The sequence below is a fragment of the Oncorhynchus tshawytscha genome, linkage group LG28 (genome assembly GCF_018296145.1).
Source record: "Oncorhynchus tshawytscha isolate Ot180627B linkage group LG28, Otsh_v2.0, whole genome shotgun sequence".
NCBI classification, from domain to species: domain Eukaryota; kingdom Metazoa; phylum Chordata; class Actinopteri; order Salmoniformes; family Salmonidae; genus Oncorhynchus; species Oncorhynchus tshawytscha.
Genome location: NC_056456.1, coordinates 13,358,262 through 13,374,442, shown reverse-complemented (window position 1 = coordinate 13,374,442; position 16,181 = coordinate 13,358,262). Strand labels below are relative to the sequence as shown.

Sequence of the window (16,181 nt, the reverse complement as noted above, 5' to 3'; positions counted from 1 at the left end):
GGACATCAACCACCCGAGCCACTGCCTGTTCACCCCGCTATCATCCAGAAGGCGAGGTCAGTACAGGTGTATCAAAGCTGGGACCGAGAGACTGAAAAACAGCTTCTATCTCAAGGCCATCAGACTGTTAAACAGCCACCACTAACATTGAGTGGCTGCTGCCAACACACTGACAATGACACTGACTCAACTCCAGCCACTTTAATAATGGGAATTGATGGGAAATGATGTAAATATATAAACAATGCAACCTTATATAATGTTACTTACCCTACATTATTCATCTCATATGCATACGTATATACTGTACTCTATATCATCGACTGCATCCTTATGTAATACATGTATCACTAGCCACTTTAACTATGCCACTTTGTTTACATACTCATCTCATATGTATGTACTGTACTCGATATCAGCTACTGTATCTTGCCTATGCTGCTCTGTACCATCACTCATTCATATATCCTTATGTACATATTCTTTATCCCCTTACACTGTGTATAAGACAGTAGTTTTGGAATTGTTAGTTAGATTACTTGTTGGTTATTACTGCATTGTCGGAACTAGAAGCACAAGCATTTCGCTACACTCGCATTAACATCTGCTAACCATGTGTATGTGACAAATAAAATTTGATTTGATTTATTGGAGGACAAAAAAAGCCGATACCGATTAATCGGACGATTTAAAAAAAAAATATATATATTTGTAATCATGACAATTACAACAATACTGAATGAACACTTATTTTATTAACTTAATATAATTCATCAATAACATCAATTTAGCCTCAAATAAATAATGAAACATGTTCAATTTGGTTTAAATAATGCAATAACAAAGTGTTGGAGAAGAAAGTAAAAGTGCAATATATGCTCAGAACATATGAAAGCTGGTGGTTCCTTTTAACATGAGTCTTCAATATTCCCAGGTGAGAAGATTTAGGTTGTAGTTATTTTAGGAATTATAGGACTTTCTCTCTATACCATTTGTATTTCATTAACCTTTGACTATTGGATGTTCTTATAGGTACTTTAGTATTGCCAGTGTAACAGTATAGCTACCGTACCTCTCCTCGCTCCTACCTGGGCTCGAACCAGGAAAACAACGACAACAGCCACCCTCGAAGCAGCGTTACCCATGCAGAGCAAGGGGAACAACTACTCCAAGTCTCAGAGCGAGTGACGTTTGGAACACTATTAGTGCGCACCCCGCTAACCAGCCTAATCTCGGGAGTTGATAGGCTTGAAGTCATAAAAAAAAAATCCTGTTGTTATAAAAACTTGAAATCGGCCCTAATTAATCGGCCATTCCGATTTAATCGGTCGACCTCTAGCCTGCTCATCCTTCTGCCGCTTGCTTGCCAATGCATGCTTGTCTAAACCCACGTTTTGACAACTGAATGTGTACTTCCCTGCCCGCCCATTTTATCAATGCCAAATGCATTTGATTGGCAATTAAGAGAGACGCTAACTGTGGATAAGTCGTTCAAATTCACCATAGCTAGCTAGCATAGCAATTCGCATTTCTTGCTAGCTAACCAAATGACACCTGCATCTCTAGCTGTAGCCACCAAAAAAACAATATGAGTGAAAGTCGGTCACTCAACAACTCCAATTTCATGACATCCTCCCAACAGCTAGTGGGCCATATTGGAAAAACCACAACTAATTTGTGGGCCAAATATAGCCTATTTGATTTGACCAAAAAATTGCTACTTTATAGTGTGCACTTGTGTACATATGGGTGCTGTATATAGCATTTTAACATATTAAAACAAAAGGGATAAATACTTTTTGTTAAGCCATAAACTTTTTGTCTTTGCTGCTATGCTTGCAGATCTGCATAATATGCCGCGAGCCTAATAACTCCAAAGAACACAAACGAAGCAATATGTTGTAACTTAACTTTAACTTTCATTTTTGTTGCACTACATGGATCACCGATGCGGTTGAATGCAGCACTGGTGTATGGTGCGATCAAAATTTCTTGTAGTTGAGTAGCCAGCCTAGGCTACTGCTCAAATGTTCCTGTAATAGGCCTACCTTTTTCTGGATACACATGGTTTTTTGGATGGTTTGCAGGATTTTTTTTCGGTCATTCATTGTCAAGCTTTAAAAACCGAAGCCAGACTGCAACAGTTTAGTAGCCTAGCTAGGACTCTGGCATGTGTCTGTACACTTTCCCACCGCTGAGCGCTGTTTACGGGACACACAAAAGCAGCGCAATTGAAGTTCAATTCACAGATGCAAGTGCATCAGACTGTAATTTCATAAAGTAGATGACTCAACTGTTCACTCATTTATACTCGCTTTTGTGTCCTATTCGCCCCGTGGGCCTTGTTTGACATGTGCGCAAGCCTAATTGCCACGTTATGACGGACTTGTCATCATTGCCCTTGCTAGATGGATTGTGTTGACAACCTTAGTTACAGTTGTCAGTTTTTATTTTACATTTTCATATTGAGTATTTGAAACTTGAACAGTGCATCCCGAATGGGTGGAGGCAGCAAACAATGTACCAGGCCAGCTGTGATTTACAACTTGATAGCTACCAAGAAATGTATTGGTAAATTATGAGTCATGCATTGAACTGCATCCATCTATTCTGCCAACAATGCCATCTATTCTGCAAACAAAGTTCAATCTTGGTTCCATCAGACCAGAGAATCTCATCTGGCCACTCTACCATAAAGGCGTGATTGGTGGAGTGCTGCAGAGATGGTTGTCCTTCTGTAAGGTTCTACCATCTCCAAAGAGGAACTCTGGAGCTCTGACAGCGTGACCGTCGGGTTCTTGGTCACCTCCCTGACCAAGACCCTTCTCCCCTGATTGCTCAGTTAGACTGGGCAGCCAGCTCTAGGAAGAGTCTTGGTTGTTCCAAACCTCTTCCATTTAAGAATGATGTAGGCCATTGAGTTCTTGGGAATCTTCAATGCTGCAGAGATCTTTTGGCAGCCTTGCCCAGGTCTGTGCCTCGACACAATCCTGTATCGGAGCTCTACAGACAATTCCTTCAACCTTATGGCTCTGACGTACACTGTCAACTGTGGGACCTTATCTAAATTTTGAGTCTCATACCAATGGGTCTGAATACTTATGTAAATAAGGTATTGTTGTATATGTATGTATGTATGTATGTGTGTGTGTGTGTGTGTGTGTGTGTGTCTGTGTGTGTGTGTGTGTATATGTATATGTGCAAACATTTAAAAAAACAACTGTTTTCACTTATGGGGTATTGTGTGTAGATTGCTGAGGATTTGCTTTTATATTATCCATTTTAGAATAATGCTGGAACATAACAAAATGTGGAATAAATCAAGGTGTCTAGTCTAGGCACTGTTATAGGCTGTTCATTATGTTTGTTTACTCTCAATAGACAGTGTGCAAGGGTTAACCCAGGATGACCCAGAGTCTGAAAGATGCATGCCAGCAACTAGTAAATAAAACCAGCCAAATCCTATTTGTTATTTTGAAGTGCTGGAATATCCAGGTCCAAGACAAGACAAGGTTTCTTGAAATGTGATTATTTGCTGATACCCAAATAGAGGTTTGACACAAGTAATTGCGCGATGTTTTTGAACCAGATGCCCTCAATCCTTTTAACTTCTTAGGGCTGAAATCCCGTTAACGGGATCTATATATCAACAGCCAGTGAAAGTGCAGGACGCCAAATTCAAAACAACAAATCTCATAATTAAAATTCCTCAAACCTTCAAGTATCTTATACCATTTTAAAGGTAATCTTGTTGTTAATCCCACCAAAGTGTCCAATTTCAAATTGGCTTTACAGCGAAAGCACCACAAACAATTATGTTAGGTCAGAGCCAAGCCACGGAAACACAGCTATTTTTCCAGCCAAAGAGAGGTGTCACAAAAAGCACAAATAGCGAGTTATGTTCAGTAGTTCCAGAAACATCTGGTGATTTTGCAGAGAGCCACATCAATTTACAGAAATACTCATTATAAATGTTGATGAAAATACAAGTGTTATGCATAGAACTTTAGATACTCTTCTCCTTAATGCAACCGCCGTGTCAGATTTCGGAAAAAGCAAACCATGCAATAATCTGAGTATGGCGCTCAGACAAACAAGTACATATATGCGCCATGTTGGAGTCAACAGAAGTCAGAATTAACATTATAAATATCCACTTACCTTTGATCTTCATCAGAATGCCCTCCCAGGAATTCCAGTTCCACAATAAATGTTTGATTTGTTCGATAATGTCCATTTATGTCCAAATAGCTTCTTTTGTTAGCGCGTTTTGGTAAACAAATCAAAACTCAAAGCGCGTTCACTAGTTGCAGACGGAATGTCAAAAAGTTCTGTTAGTCTGTAGAAACAGATCAAACGATGTAGGGAATCAATCTTTAGGTTGTTTTTAACTTATCTTCAATAATATTCCAACCAGAGAATTTCTTTGTCTTCAGAAAAGCAAAGGAACGGGAGATACCTCATGTGAAATGCGCGTGACCAGTGCGTGACTGCTGGCATACCTCTGACTCATTCCCCTCTCATTCAGCCCCCCTTCATAGTAGAAGCCTCAAACAAGTTTCTAAAGACGGTTGACATCTAGTGGAAGCCTTAGGAAGTGCAACATGACCAATATCCCACTAACTTCAATAGTGGCTGTGTTGAAAATCGACCAACCTCAGATTTCCCACTTCCGGGTTGGATTTTTTCTCAGGTTTTTGCCTGACATATGAGTTCTGTGATACTCACAGACATCATTCAAACAGTTTTAGAAACTTCAGAGTGTTTTCTATCCAAATAAACTAATAATATGCATATATTAGCAACTGGGATTCAGGAGCAGGCAGTTGACTCTGGGCACCTTATTCATCCAAGCTACTCAATACTGCCCCCCAGCCATAATAAGTTTAACATGTCGTTAGACACTATGGATGAGGCTACTTTGGGGTAGCCTAATCCATTGTTGTGCTGGCAATGGGCTGTAGAGTTAATTTTTCACTGGCAGTGGTTAAACTAAGTGTATAGCCTAGATATGTTGGTATTGTTGCTCTGACGATCAGGCAGGCCCATCTGGCAAGCCAATTGCACTGCTCACTGTTGTGGTAATGGTTCAGTCTGTTATCTTGGCTAGCTAAGCATGGCTTTTCATCCCCATAATCAAAACTGGGACTGTTTTTAGTACACTGCGCAGTTAAACATCCTTGATTAGTCTCCTCTCAAATCCAGTTAGCAGCTCTCAGTCTTTATCAAAAGAGATGGAGTTGAGGAGTCTTGATATGTTTTTGACGGACATCTTGAAATATTCTACCTATCTAACGTTAGTGACCAAAGATGCTCAGTTCTTGAAAAGGTCTAAATTGGCATATCAACAAAATTAGTTTTTGGCTAATAACATTGAATGAACATTGTAAAAACATATATAGCTAGTAGACCTAAATCATAGATGGACTAATACATCAACTTCATGATGTCCTCAATAATAGGTCTTTCAATGCCACCATAAATAAACGTCTAGCTTTATCCAACATTGATTGAATATTTCCATCTTCAACACCCATCAAATTACAACTATTGTTATACACCCACCCACTGTCAGTAAATTGAACATACATTTTCTTGTTTATTTTGACAGAGTCCTGTTGGAGTCTCGGCGCAAGTCGAAGAAGATCACAGCCCGAGGCATCTACACAGGTGGCCGGGTGGTGAGGGGAGTGGACTGGCAGTGGGAGGACCAGGACGGAGGCAACGGCAGGAGAGGAAAGGTACTCATTCTGTTGCAAAAAAATGTACCATGAAAAAATGTCTTGCTACGGTGTGATTTCCTCCATTAGGTTCCAGAAGGTGATCGGAGGAGTGTGAAGACTGTGGGGACCAGCCTAGTTCCATCCCAGTCAGTCCCCTACATAAGTATAATTGTGAAAAGACGTGCATACTTCATCGCCACAGAATACACTTCAATGCACTTTGTTTTGTTGACGGAGCAGAGCTGGGGAGTGTTGTGGATCGTGGCAAAAAACAATGTAGTACATATGATGCTGTTGTATTGCTCGTGCAATGATGTCAGAGGGATAAAAAGTGTTGGTTGTTTGCCCTAAATTTGTTGTGGTATTGCAAATGGCCATTGCAGTTTCACCATTCCAGCTTCAACATTCACATTGTAGATTTATGAATAGAACAGCTCCATAGAGCTCTAGATTACTCGTTGGTTATTACTGCATTATCGGAACTAGAAGCACAAGCATTTCGCTACACTCGCATTAACATCTGCTAACCATGTGTATGTGACAAATAACATTTGATTTGGTTTGAGGAGTTCAACTCCGGTCCAGGGCTGGCGTTATGGTTGGGTCTTAGGGGGTTGGGGTCGGCTTACCCTACCTATTTGCCTGTCCAAATAAAATACTTAAATACCGGTAATTTATTTGACCAAGATGTGCGCCGACAGAAAGACTCATCAATCTCAGATAGCGCCCCTCTGTCTCAGTATGTGTTGCCAATGTATTTGATGCTGTTTGGCCAAAAAGAGTTTGGCATGTCAATTTTTTGTTTTGTTTGCCAGACCGAATCAGATACATGGGCTACATAGAGTAAGACGGGGGTGCTGGTCCACTGGCCACTGTGGCAGGTAGATTTAAAAATCTACCAGCAACTCTGTTTTTTTTTTTTTTTTTTTAACCAAACAAAATATTTTTTTCCTCTAAAATTAAAAACGGATAAGCATGCTTTGTAATATTTCTTCAACAAATGTAGTACTAATAAGAAGTAACTAATGTGGTTTATTGAATAATTACATTTTTTTTGTGACTTGTCTTCTAACCAAAATATCACAGATGAGAGAAAAAATTTCACCTGCACCTTTAAGGATGGAAGGTTACCGTGGTAGCATGACTCATCTGTTTTTGCCTGTGAGATGGAGTCTGAATAGTAGAAGCGTTGTCTTCTCAAATCAAAGTTTATTTGTCATGTTCGCCGAATACAACGTAGACCTTACAGTGAAATGCTAACTTACAGCCTCTAACCAAGAGTGCAAAAAAGGTATTAGGTGAACAGTAGGTAAGTAAAGAAATAAAACAACAGTAAAAAGACAGTGAAAAACAGTAGCGAGGCTATAAAAGTAGCGAGGCTACATACAGACACAGGTTAGTCAGGCTGATTGAGGTAGTATGTACATATGGTTAAAGTGACTATGCATATACAGTGGGGCAAAAAAGTATTTAGTCAGCCACCAATTGGGCAAGTTCTCCCACTTAAAAAGATGAGAGGCCTGTAATTTTCATCATAGGTACACTTCAACTATGACAGACAATATGAGGAAAAAAATCCAGAAAATCACATTGTAGGATTTTTAATGAAATTATTTGCAAATTATGGTGGAAAATAAGTATTTGGTCACCTACAAACAAGCAAGAATTTTGGCTCTCACAGACCTGTCTTCTTTAAGAGGCTCCTCTGTCCTCCACTTGTTACCTGTATTAATGGCACCTGTTTGAACTTGTTATCAGTATAAAAGACACCTGTCCACAACCTCACAGTCACACTCCAAACTCCACTATGGCCAAGACCAAAGAGCTGTCAAAGGACACCAGAAACAAAATTGTAGGCCTGCACCAGGCTGGGAAGACTGAATCTGCAATAGGTAAGCAGCTTGGTTTGAAGAAATCAACTGTGGGAGCAATTATTAGGAAATGGAAGACATACAAGACCACTGATAATCTCCCTCGATCTGGGGCTCCACGCAAGATCTCACCCCGTGGGGTCAAAATGATCACAAGAACGGTAAGCAAAAATCCCAGAACCACACGGGGGGACCTAGTGAATGACCTGCAGAGAGCTGGGACCAAAGTAACAAAGCCTACCATCAGTAACACACTACGTCGCCAGGGACTCAAATCCTGCAGTGCCAGACGTGTCCCCCCTGCTTAAGCCAGTACATGTCCAGGCCCGTCTGAAGTTTACTAGAGAGCATTTGGATGATCCAGAAGAAGATTGGGAGAATGTCATATGGTCAGATGAAACCAAAATATAACTTTTTGGTAAAAACTCATCTCGTCGTGTTTGGAGGACAAAGAATGCTGAGTTGCATCCAAAGAACACCATACCTACTGTGAAGCATGGGGGTGGAAACGTCATGCTTTGGGGCTGTTTCTCTGTAAAGGGACCAGGACGACTGATCCATGTAAAGGAAAGAATGAATGGGGCCTTCCATCAGCAAGGGCATTGAAGATGAAACATGGCTGGGTCTTTCAGCATGACAATGATCTCAAACACACCGCCCAGGCAACGAAGGAGGGGCTTCGTAAGAAGCATTTCAAGGTCCTGGAGTGGCCTAGCCAGTCTCCAGATCTCAACCCCATAGAAAATCTTTGGAGGGAGTTGAAAGTCTGTGTTGCCCAGCAACAGCCCCAAAACATCACTGCTCTAGAGGAGATCTGCATGGAGGAATGGGCCAAAATACCAGCAACAGTGTGTGAAAACCTTGCGAAGACTTACAGAAAACGTTTGACCTCTGTCATTGCCAACAAAGGGTATATAACAAAGTATTGAGAAACTTTTGTTATTGACCAAATACTTCTTTTCCACCATCATTTGCAAATAAAAAATCCTACAATGTGATTTTCTGGATTTTTCTTTCTCATTTTGTCTGTCATAGTTGAAGTGTACCTATCATGAAAATTACAGGCCTCTCTCATCTTTTTAAGTGGGAGAACTTGCACAATTGGTGGCTGACTAAATACTTTTTTGCCCCACTGTATGATGAACGGAGAGTAGCAGTAGGATAAAGAGGGGTTGGCGGGTGGTGGGTAGCGGGACACAATGCAGATAGCCCGGTTAGCCAATGTGCGGGAGCACTGGTTAGTCGGGCAAATTGAGGTACATTTATGATATATGATAAACAGAGTAGCAGCAGCAGCGTAAAAGAGGGGGGCACAATGCAAATTGTCCAGGTAGCCATTTGATTACCTGTTCAGGAGTCTTATGGCTTCGGGGTAAAAACTGTTGAGAAGCCTTTTTGTCCTAGACTTGGCACTCCAGTACCACTTGCCATTTGGTAGTAGAGGGAACAGTCTATGACTGGGGTGGCTGGGGTGTTTGACAATTTTTAGGGCCTTCCTCTGACACCGCCTGGTGTAGAGGTCCTGAATGGCAGGCAGCTTAGCCCCAGTGATGTACTGGGCTGTACTCACTAACCTCTGTAGTGCCTTGCAGTCGGAGGCTCAGCAATTGCCCTACCAGGCAGTGATGCAACCAGTCAGGATGCTCTCGATGTTGCAGCTGTAGAACCTTTAGAGGATATCAGGACCCATGCCATATCTTTTTAGTTTCCTGAGGGCGAATAGGCTTTGTTGGAGCCCCTTGGGGTGAGCCCCTTCCAGGTGAGAAAGGGCAGTGTGGAGTGCAATAGAGATTGCATCATCTGTGGATCTATTTGGGCGGTATGCAAATTGGAGTGGGTTTAGGGTTTCTGGGATAATGGTGTTTATGTGAGCCATTACCAGCCTTTTAAAGCACTCCATGGCTATGGATGTGAGTGCTACTGGTCTGTAGTCATTTAGGCAGGTTGCCTTTGTTTTCTTGGGCATAGGGACTATGGTGGTCTGCTTGAAACATGTTGGTATTACAGACTCAATCAGGGACATGTTGAAAATGTGAGTGAAGACACCTGCCAGTTGGTCAGGACATGCCCGGAGCACACGTCCTGGTAATCCGGCTGGCCCCGCAGCCTTGTGTATGTTGACCTGTTTAAAGGTCTTACTCGCATCGACTACGGAGAGCGTGATCACACAGTCGTCCGGAACAGCTGATGCTCTCATGCATGCCTCAGTGTTGCTTGCCTCGAAGCGAGGATAGAAGTGATTTTGCTCATCTGGTAGGCTCGTGACACTGGGCAGCTCACTGTGTGTTCCTTTGTAGTCTGTAATAGTTTGCTTCCCTAGCAGTTGAAACTGAAACATAGAAAAACAATCTGGTTTGTGAACAAACGATGTAAATAGCCAAGATACACAATGACAGTCTCACTTCAGTAGACTTTTGTTTCAAGTAAATTAGACCAACTTTTATGCCTCTGCTTAGCGCGTCTAAAAATGAATCTCACTCAGCTCTTCACATGCGCACAGCCCCCAGCCAGTCAGTGTTGCAGCACTAGGTGGAATAGGCTATATAGGATTCATAGTTCTTTGACTTTGTGCGATTGAATTTACCATCTATGAAACAACACTGCGGAAGTACTCTGAAAACAGCTACTGCAGCATTTATTTTACTATAAATGTGATCATACTTGATTTCTTACTTACAAATGCGAGTGAAATGCTCGCACTGTGGAGCCCTGACCACCCGCCGATGTGGCTGGTGAAATAGAAATTTTTCCCGCCAATGCCAAAATCTACCTGCAGGTGGTGGGTGTTCATTTTAGGCCCTGCTCTGGTGAGACAGCTTCAGCCACTTGCTAATTGAAGGAAAGTTAGTGGGTGCACATTGCATTGTTTAAATACCAGAATTATTTTGGAATAACGTGCTACGGTAACATACTTTTGAAGTGATTTGTGTGACAATGATGAAAGCATAACTGGTTGTGTTCATGCCATGTTAAAAGTAGGGTGTTGGGTGATGCAGCAAACCATGCAAGACGCTATGCAAGAATTCTATAAAATCAATTTTTACTAAATGTCAATATTGTGGTCGTCAAAGTATAATAAATCCTTTGAAAACAACATGAATATGGCTGTTGTTACCCATGTCTAAAAATCCCCAAAGTGTAATTTTACGAGATATGAACCCGAAATGTAAAGCAAGTGCCGTGCTAAGAACGTTGTACTCTGGAGGAAGCCCTTTTTGTGAAACCTGTGAAATCGGTGTACATATTTGCTTTTGGTGGAAGGTATTCATTCCTCAACCTACCAGAGTAAGATCGATGTGACATTGTAATGCTTAGAAGTATTGGAAAATCTTGAGTTTCTTTCACGTTGTTTCGTTGGACATCCTTGGACTGAAGTATAAGGTGAAATGTATTTTTTTCATCAGAGACACAATAAATGTAGCAGGTTGCAAAGCAGAGCTTCGTAGCTATGTTTTGATGTATGTGCTGTCAGGGACATGACCAAATTCACATCCCCCACCCCGATTTCCATGACTTTTGTTAGCTTGCTAGCTGTGTGGAAGTGCTAGACGCCGTTCGCTGAGGCAATTGTTGCGAGGCAGCGCTGTGCAGCATTGGCTGTTTTGTACCAGCGGCGAATTTTGAGATTGATTTCTTTTATTCTTTCAAGGGGAAACTACCAGTATTATGTGGCAGTATTATGTGTGCTATTAAAATAGCAGCTAAATACCAGTGAATTTGAAAACGTGTTCCATCTATCTTGCTGTGCTGTTGGCTAGCAGGCATCCCACTGACTCTTCTGAGCCTAGGCTAATTATTTACCTGAAATGACGCAGTTAACTCATCAACACCAAAAATAACATTACAATGTAACCCAACTCAGGTGTAGGCCTACCTTAAAAGTAAGCTATGTTATTAGCCTTTGTTACAGTACATACTTGGTGAAAGGTGTGCCAGGCTCTGTGTGCCAGGCTCTGTGTGCGTGCGGGGATAGGTGTATTATTTGGCGCTCTAGGCCTAGTTAGTTGGGCTACTGAATCCAACAGCTGTGTGTGTGCACACCATGGGCAGCATCTTACTCCTCAGTGTAGACTTCCAGTTCTGCATTAAACATCAGTATATGTCAGACGTGACTACCTGACTTTAAATTAACAGGTTTAACATGCTGTATTGTTTAATTCCGTGCAGACTAATTAGCATGTTAGTATGTAACTCATTTGCATAACATATAAAGTTATTTTCGAATTTCATAAAGTTTAACATTGTTACAAACTCTGTTTTGCAAATAGTAGCACCCTACCTTAAATTATTGGGCTTACGTTCCTGTAATTATGTATTCCATACAGACTAATTTGCATATTAGTGCATATTTTCACAATACAAAATGATTTGAATCGTTTCTGTTCTACATCAGCCCTGAAAATGTCATAACAATATGACCAAAATGAAATTAAGAATTCAGACAGGTGATTTGGTGCCTTTTTGGCGAGGTTACTTCCCCCCCACCACCAATTACTTGAGTAAGATATCTCAGTAATGTTAAGTCCTATCCCCTTGAAATAGTCTTCTGTGTTCCTGAGAAGCTGCTCTGCAACATGGAATACAAAGTATAACACCACAACCAAAGTTTCATTTTGACCCATACACCCTATTAAAATGTAGTACATGTAGCCTCATTTTACAGTTAAATTAGGCTACATGTCTGAAAAGCCCATTAAAAAAAATAGGAGGTCCATTGGCGAGAACTTTCTCCCCTATGGAAATCAAATGCCCGTCCAACTTATTTGCTCTGTCGCTGGATCCTGCTCCGGTCTAGACTCCAGTTGTATTCAATATAAGATTCCCCACAGTCAATTTTAAAGGACTCATTTTGCTGTGTTATTTAATAGTATAATTTGTTTTACGATGCTGAAAGCAATATGCTCAGGCAACTCCCGCCTCCACACATCTAACTGCTATTTCATGTTCCCCAGCACAGCAGCAGATATACTGTTAGTTTATAATGAATATTATTTACCCCACAAAGTGAGAAATAGAACTTGGGCCTGAATAAGAATATAATTCATCTTTAAGTATATACGGTTGAAGTCAGAAGTTTACATACACTTCGGTTGGAGTCATTAAAACTCGTTTTTCAACCACTCCACACATTCCTTGTTAACAAACTATAGTTTTGGCAAATCGGTAAGGACATCTACTTTGTGCATGACCCAAGTAATTTTTCCAACAATTTTTTACAGACAAATATATTTCACTTATAATTCATTATCACAATTCCAGTGGGTCAGAAGTTTACATACACTAAGTTGACTGTGCCTTTTAAACAGCTTGGAAAATTCCAGGAAATGACGTCATGGAGTTAGAAGCTTCTGATAGGCTAATTGACATCATTTGAGGTGTACCTGTGGATGTATTTCAAGGCCTACCTTCAAACTCAGTGCCTCTTTGCTTGACATCATGGGAAAATCAAAAGAAATCAACGACGACCTCAGAAAGAATTGTGGACCTCCTAGTCTGGTTCATCCTTGGGAGCAATTTCCAAATGCCTGAGGGTACCACGTTCATCTCTACAAAAAATAGTGCGCAAGTATAAACTCCATGGGACCACGCAGTCATCATACTGTTCAGGAAGGAGACGCGTTCTGTCTCTTAAGTGCAAGTCAATCCCAGATCAACAACAAAGGACATTTTTGAAGATGCTGGAGGAAGCAGGTACAAAAGTATCTATATACACAGTAAAACGAGTCATATCGGTATAACCTGAAAGGCCGATCAGCAAGGAAGAAGCCACTGCTCCAAAACAACCATAAAAAAAGCCAGACTACGGTTTGCAACTGCACATGGGGACAAAGATAGTACTTTTTGGAGAAATGTCCTCTTCTGACCCACTGGGAATATGATGAAAGATATTAAAGCTGAAATAAATAATTCTCTCCTACTATTATTCTGACATTTCACATTCTTAAAATAAAGTGGTGACCTAAGACAGGGAATTTTTACTAGGATTAAATGTCAGGAATTGTGAAAAACTGAGTTGGAATGTATTTGGCTAAACTTCCGACTTCAACTGTATGTAAAAGAGGGAAGTTGGTCAGACTGTTAATTAAAGGGATACTTTATTTACTGTTCTTTTGTAATATTTTTCCAATCTTGCCTTAGCCTCATAGCTGTACTTCAAAAAATGTCTTATTTTCCGAATGCACTGTATATTTTCAGACACCTTGACTTTTTCCACATTTTGTTATGTTTGTTGTGCCTTATTCTAAAATAGATTAATAGTTTTTTCCCCCCTCATCAAACACAGGTTTGTAGAATTTTTTTCAGATATATTAAAGGGAAACAAAGGAAGTCGCGTGTATTCAGACACTTTACTCAGGTTATTTTATTTAACTCGACAATGGTAAAGAACATCTAGTCCCACCCTTAGCTGCCAATCGATAAATTCTGTCCCCATAGTATAGCATGGGTTATATGAATCAGGGTTAGTTTGGCAGCTGGGGTGAAAGAGGAGCGATTACGATAGAGGAAACCAAGTCTAGATTTAACCGTAACCTGCAGCTTTGATATGTGCTGAGAGAAGGACAATGTACCATCTAGCCATGCCTCAAGCTCGAAACTCTCAGCGGTAGTAATCACACCGGTGGGGAGAGGGGCATTCTTCTTAAATCAAATTTATTTATATAGCCCTCTTCTCAAAGTGCGGGCAGGTGGGACGCCAAAACATCCGGTGAAAACCAGGCTTGCAGTGAACATGAAATTCAAAAATACTAAATTCAAATATTTAAGGTTTTTGAAAATAGGTGTTATGGCCAGGTGGACTGGGGACAGCAAGGAGTCATCATGTCAGGTAGTCCTGGGGTATGGTCCTAGGCTACATCAAAATAAAGCTTAACTTCTTATTAATCCAGCCGTTGTGTCAGATTTCAAAAAGGCTTTACGGCAAAAGCACACCATGCGATTATCTGAGGACAGCACCCCGCATACAAAAGCATGCAAAACATATTTCAACCAGGCAGGTGCGCCACAAAAGTCAGAAATAGCCAAATAATTAATGCCTTACCTTTGAAGATCTTCTTCTGTTGGCACTCCAATATGTCCCAGAAACATCACAAATGGTCCTTTTGTTCAATAATGTCCTTCTTTATGTCCCCCCCCCAAAAAAAAAAAATATTTGGCGCGTTTGATTCAGAAATACACTGGTTTCAACTTGCCCAAAATGCCTACATAGTATCTAATGAGTTACCTGTTAACTTGGTCCAAACATTTCAGACAAGGTTTCTAATCCAACCTCAGGTACCCTAACCGTAAATAATTGATCAAATTTAAGACGGAATCAACTGTTTATAATACCGGATAAAAACAACGTGGAGCGCGCTCCTGTTCACCCACACCAAAACAGTAGAGTCCACCTGGAGTGACACTTGAATTAATAGGACTACTTCTTCATTTCTCAAAAGAAAAACATTGAAAGTTTTCTAAAGACTGTTGACATCTAGTGGAAGCCATAGGTACTGCAACCAGGTTCCTAATAATAAGGGTATCCCATAGAAAACAATTGGAAAATCCTATGACCTAAAAAAGAATTCCCCTGGATGGTTTGTCCTCGGGTTATTTAACAATACCACTGAAAATATAAAAAAGGTGATCAAGCTGATTCTATACCAATATACAGAGGGCAAGTCATGAAGGAAGGCTTGCTCATTCAAGTTTTTTAGCAAGCATCTGTGACAAATCAGGACAGCTCGTTTCACTGAGCAGCCATTACGAACACAGGCTGTAAAATAGTGATCACTAAGGTCATTACCGAAATCACCAGACTGATACCTATCAGGATTATTAGTAAGGATAACATCAAGGAGAGTAGCCTTTTCTGGGTGTTTGGAGTCTTCTTGTGGGATTGGTTATAATCTGAGAATGATTCAGGGAGTCCCATTGCTTTAGGACTTGGTCAGGTGGTTTAAAGCATGTCCCAGTTTAGGTCACCTAGCAGGACAAATTCAGACTTAGTGTAAGGGGCCAGGAGAGAGCTTCGGGCATTTAGGGTACAGACCGGTGCTGATGGTGGCGGATAACATCCAGCAACAGTCAACGGAGAATTAAATAAACATCTTGGCATTAAATGGAGTCTGGAGTTGAGAAGACTGAATGACTGTCCGGTTTTAGCTATAGAGGCAATGCTTCTAAAATGCCTTTGCACTAGATTTGAGATTTTATCAATTTAGAACATCTGAAATCAGACTCAAACAGCGTGCGCGGAGAAAGAGAACCCCAATTTGGTGTCCGTGTCTGGTACTCTATAAAGTTGGACAGCGTTGTCAGGTCTGAGAGATGTTCGATCGAGTTTATAAGTCCAGGCTCCTGCTGGGCCACTCAAGGACATTCAGAGACTTGTCCCGAAGCCACTCATGCGTTGTCATAGCTGTGTGCTTAGGGTTGTTGTCCTGTTGGAAGGTGAACCTTCTCCCCAGTTTGAGGTCCTGTGCGCTCTGGAGCAGATGATCATCAAGAATCTCTCTGTACTTTGCTCCGTTCCTCTTTCCCTCGATCTTGACTAGTCTCCCAGTCCCTGCCGCTGAAAATGGTGCCAGGTTTCCTTCAGACATGATGC

The 16,181-nt window shown here is 41.0% G+C and overlaps 1 protein-coding gene across 3 annotated transcripts in view; it reads left to right on the top strand.

The window, feature by feature from the left end:
- Positions 1-16,181, top strand: part of LOC112227357 (E3 ubiquitin-protein ligase mib1) — a 105,616-nt gene that overhangs the window by 10,011 nt on the left and 79,424 nt on the right. For all 3 annotated transcript variants that reach the window (XM_042308298.1, XM_042308297.1, XM_042308296.1), the window contains exon 3: positions 5,612-5,741. In XM_042308298.1, coding sequence (XP_042164232.1) covers positions 5,612-5,741 — 130 coding nt within the window. The remainder of the gene's footprint in view (positions 1-5,611; positions 5,742-16,181) is intronic.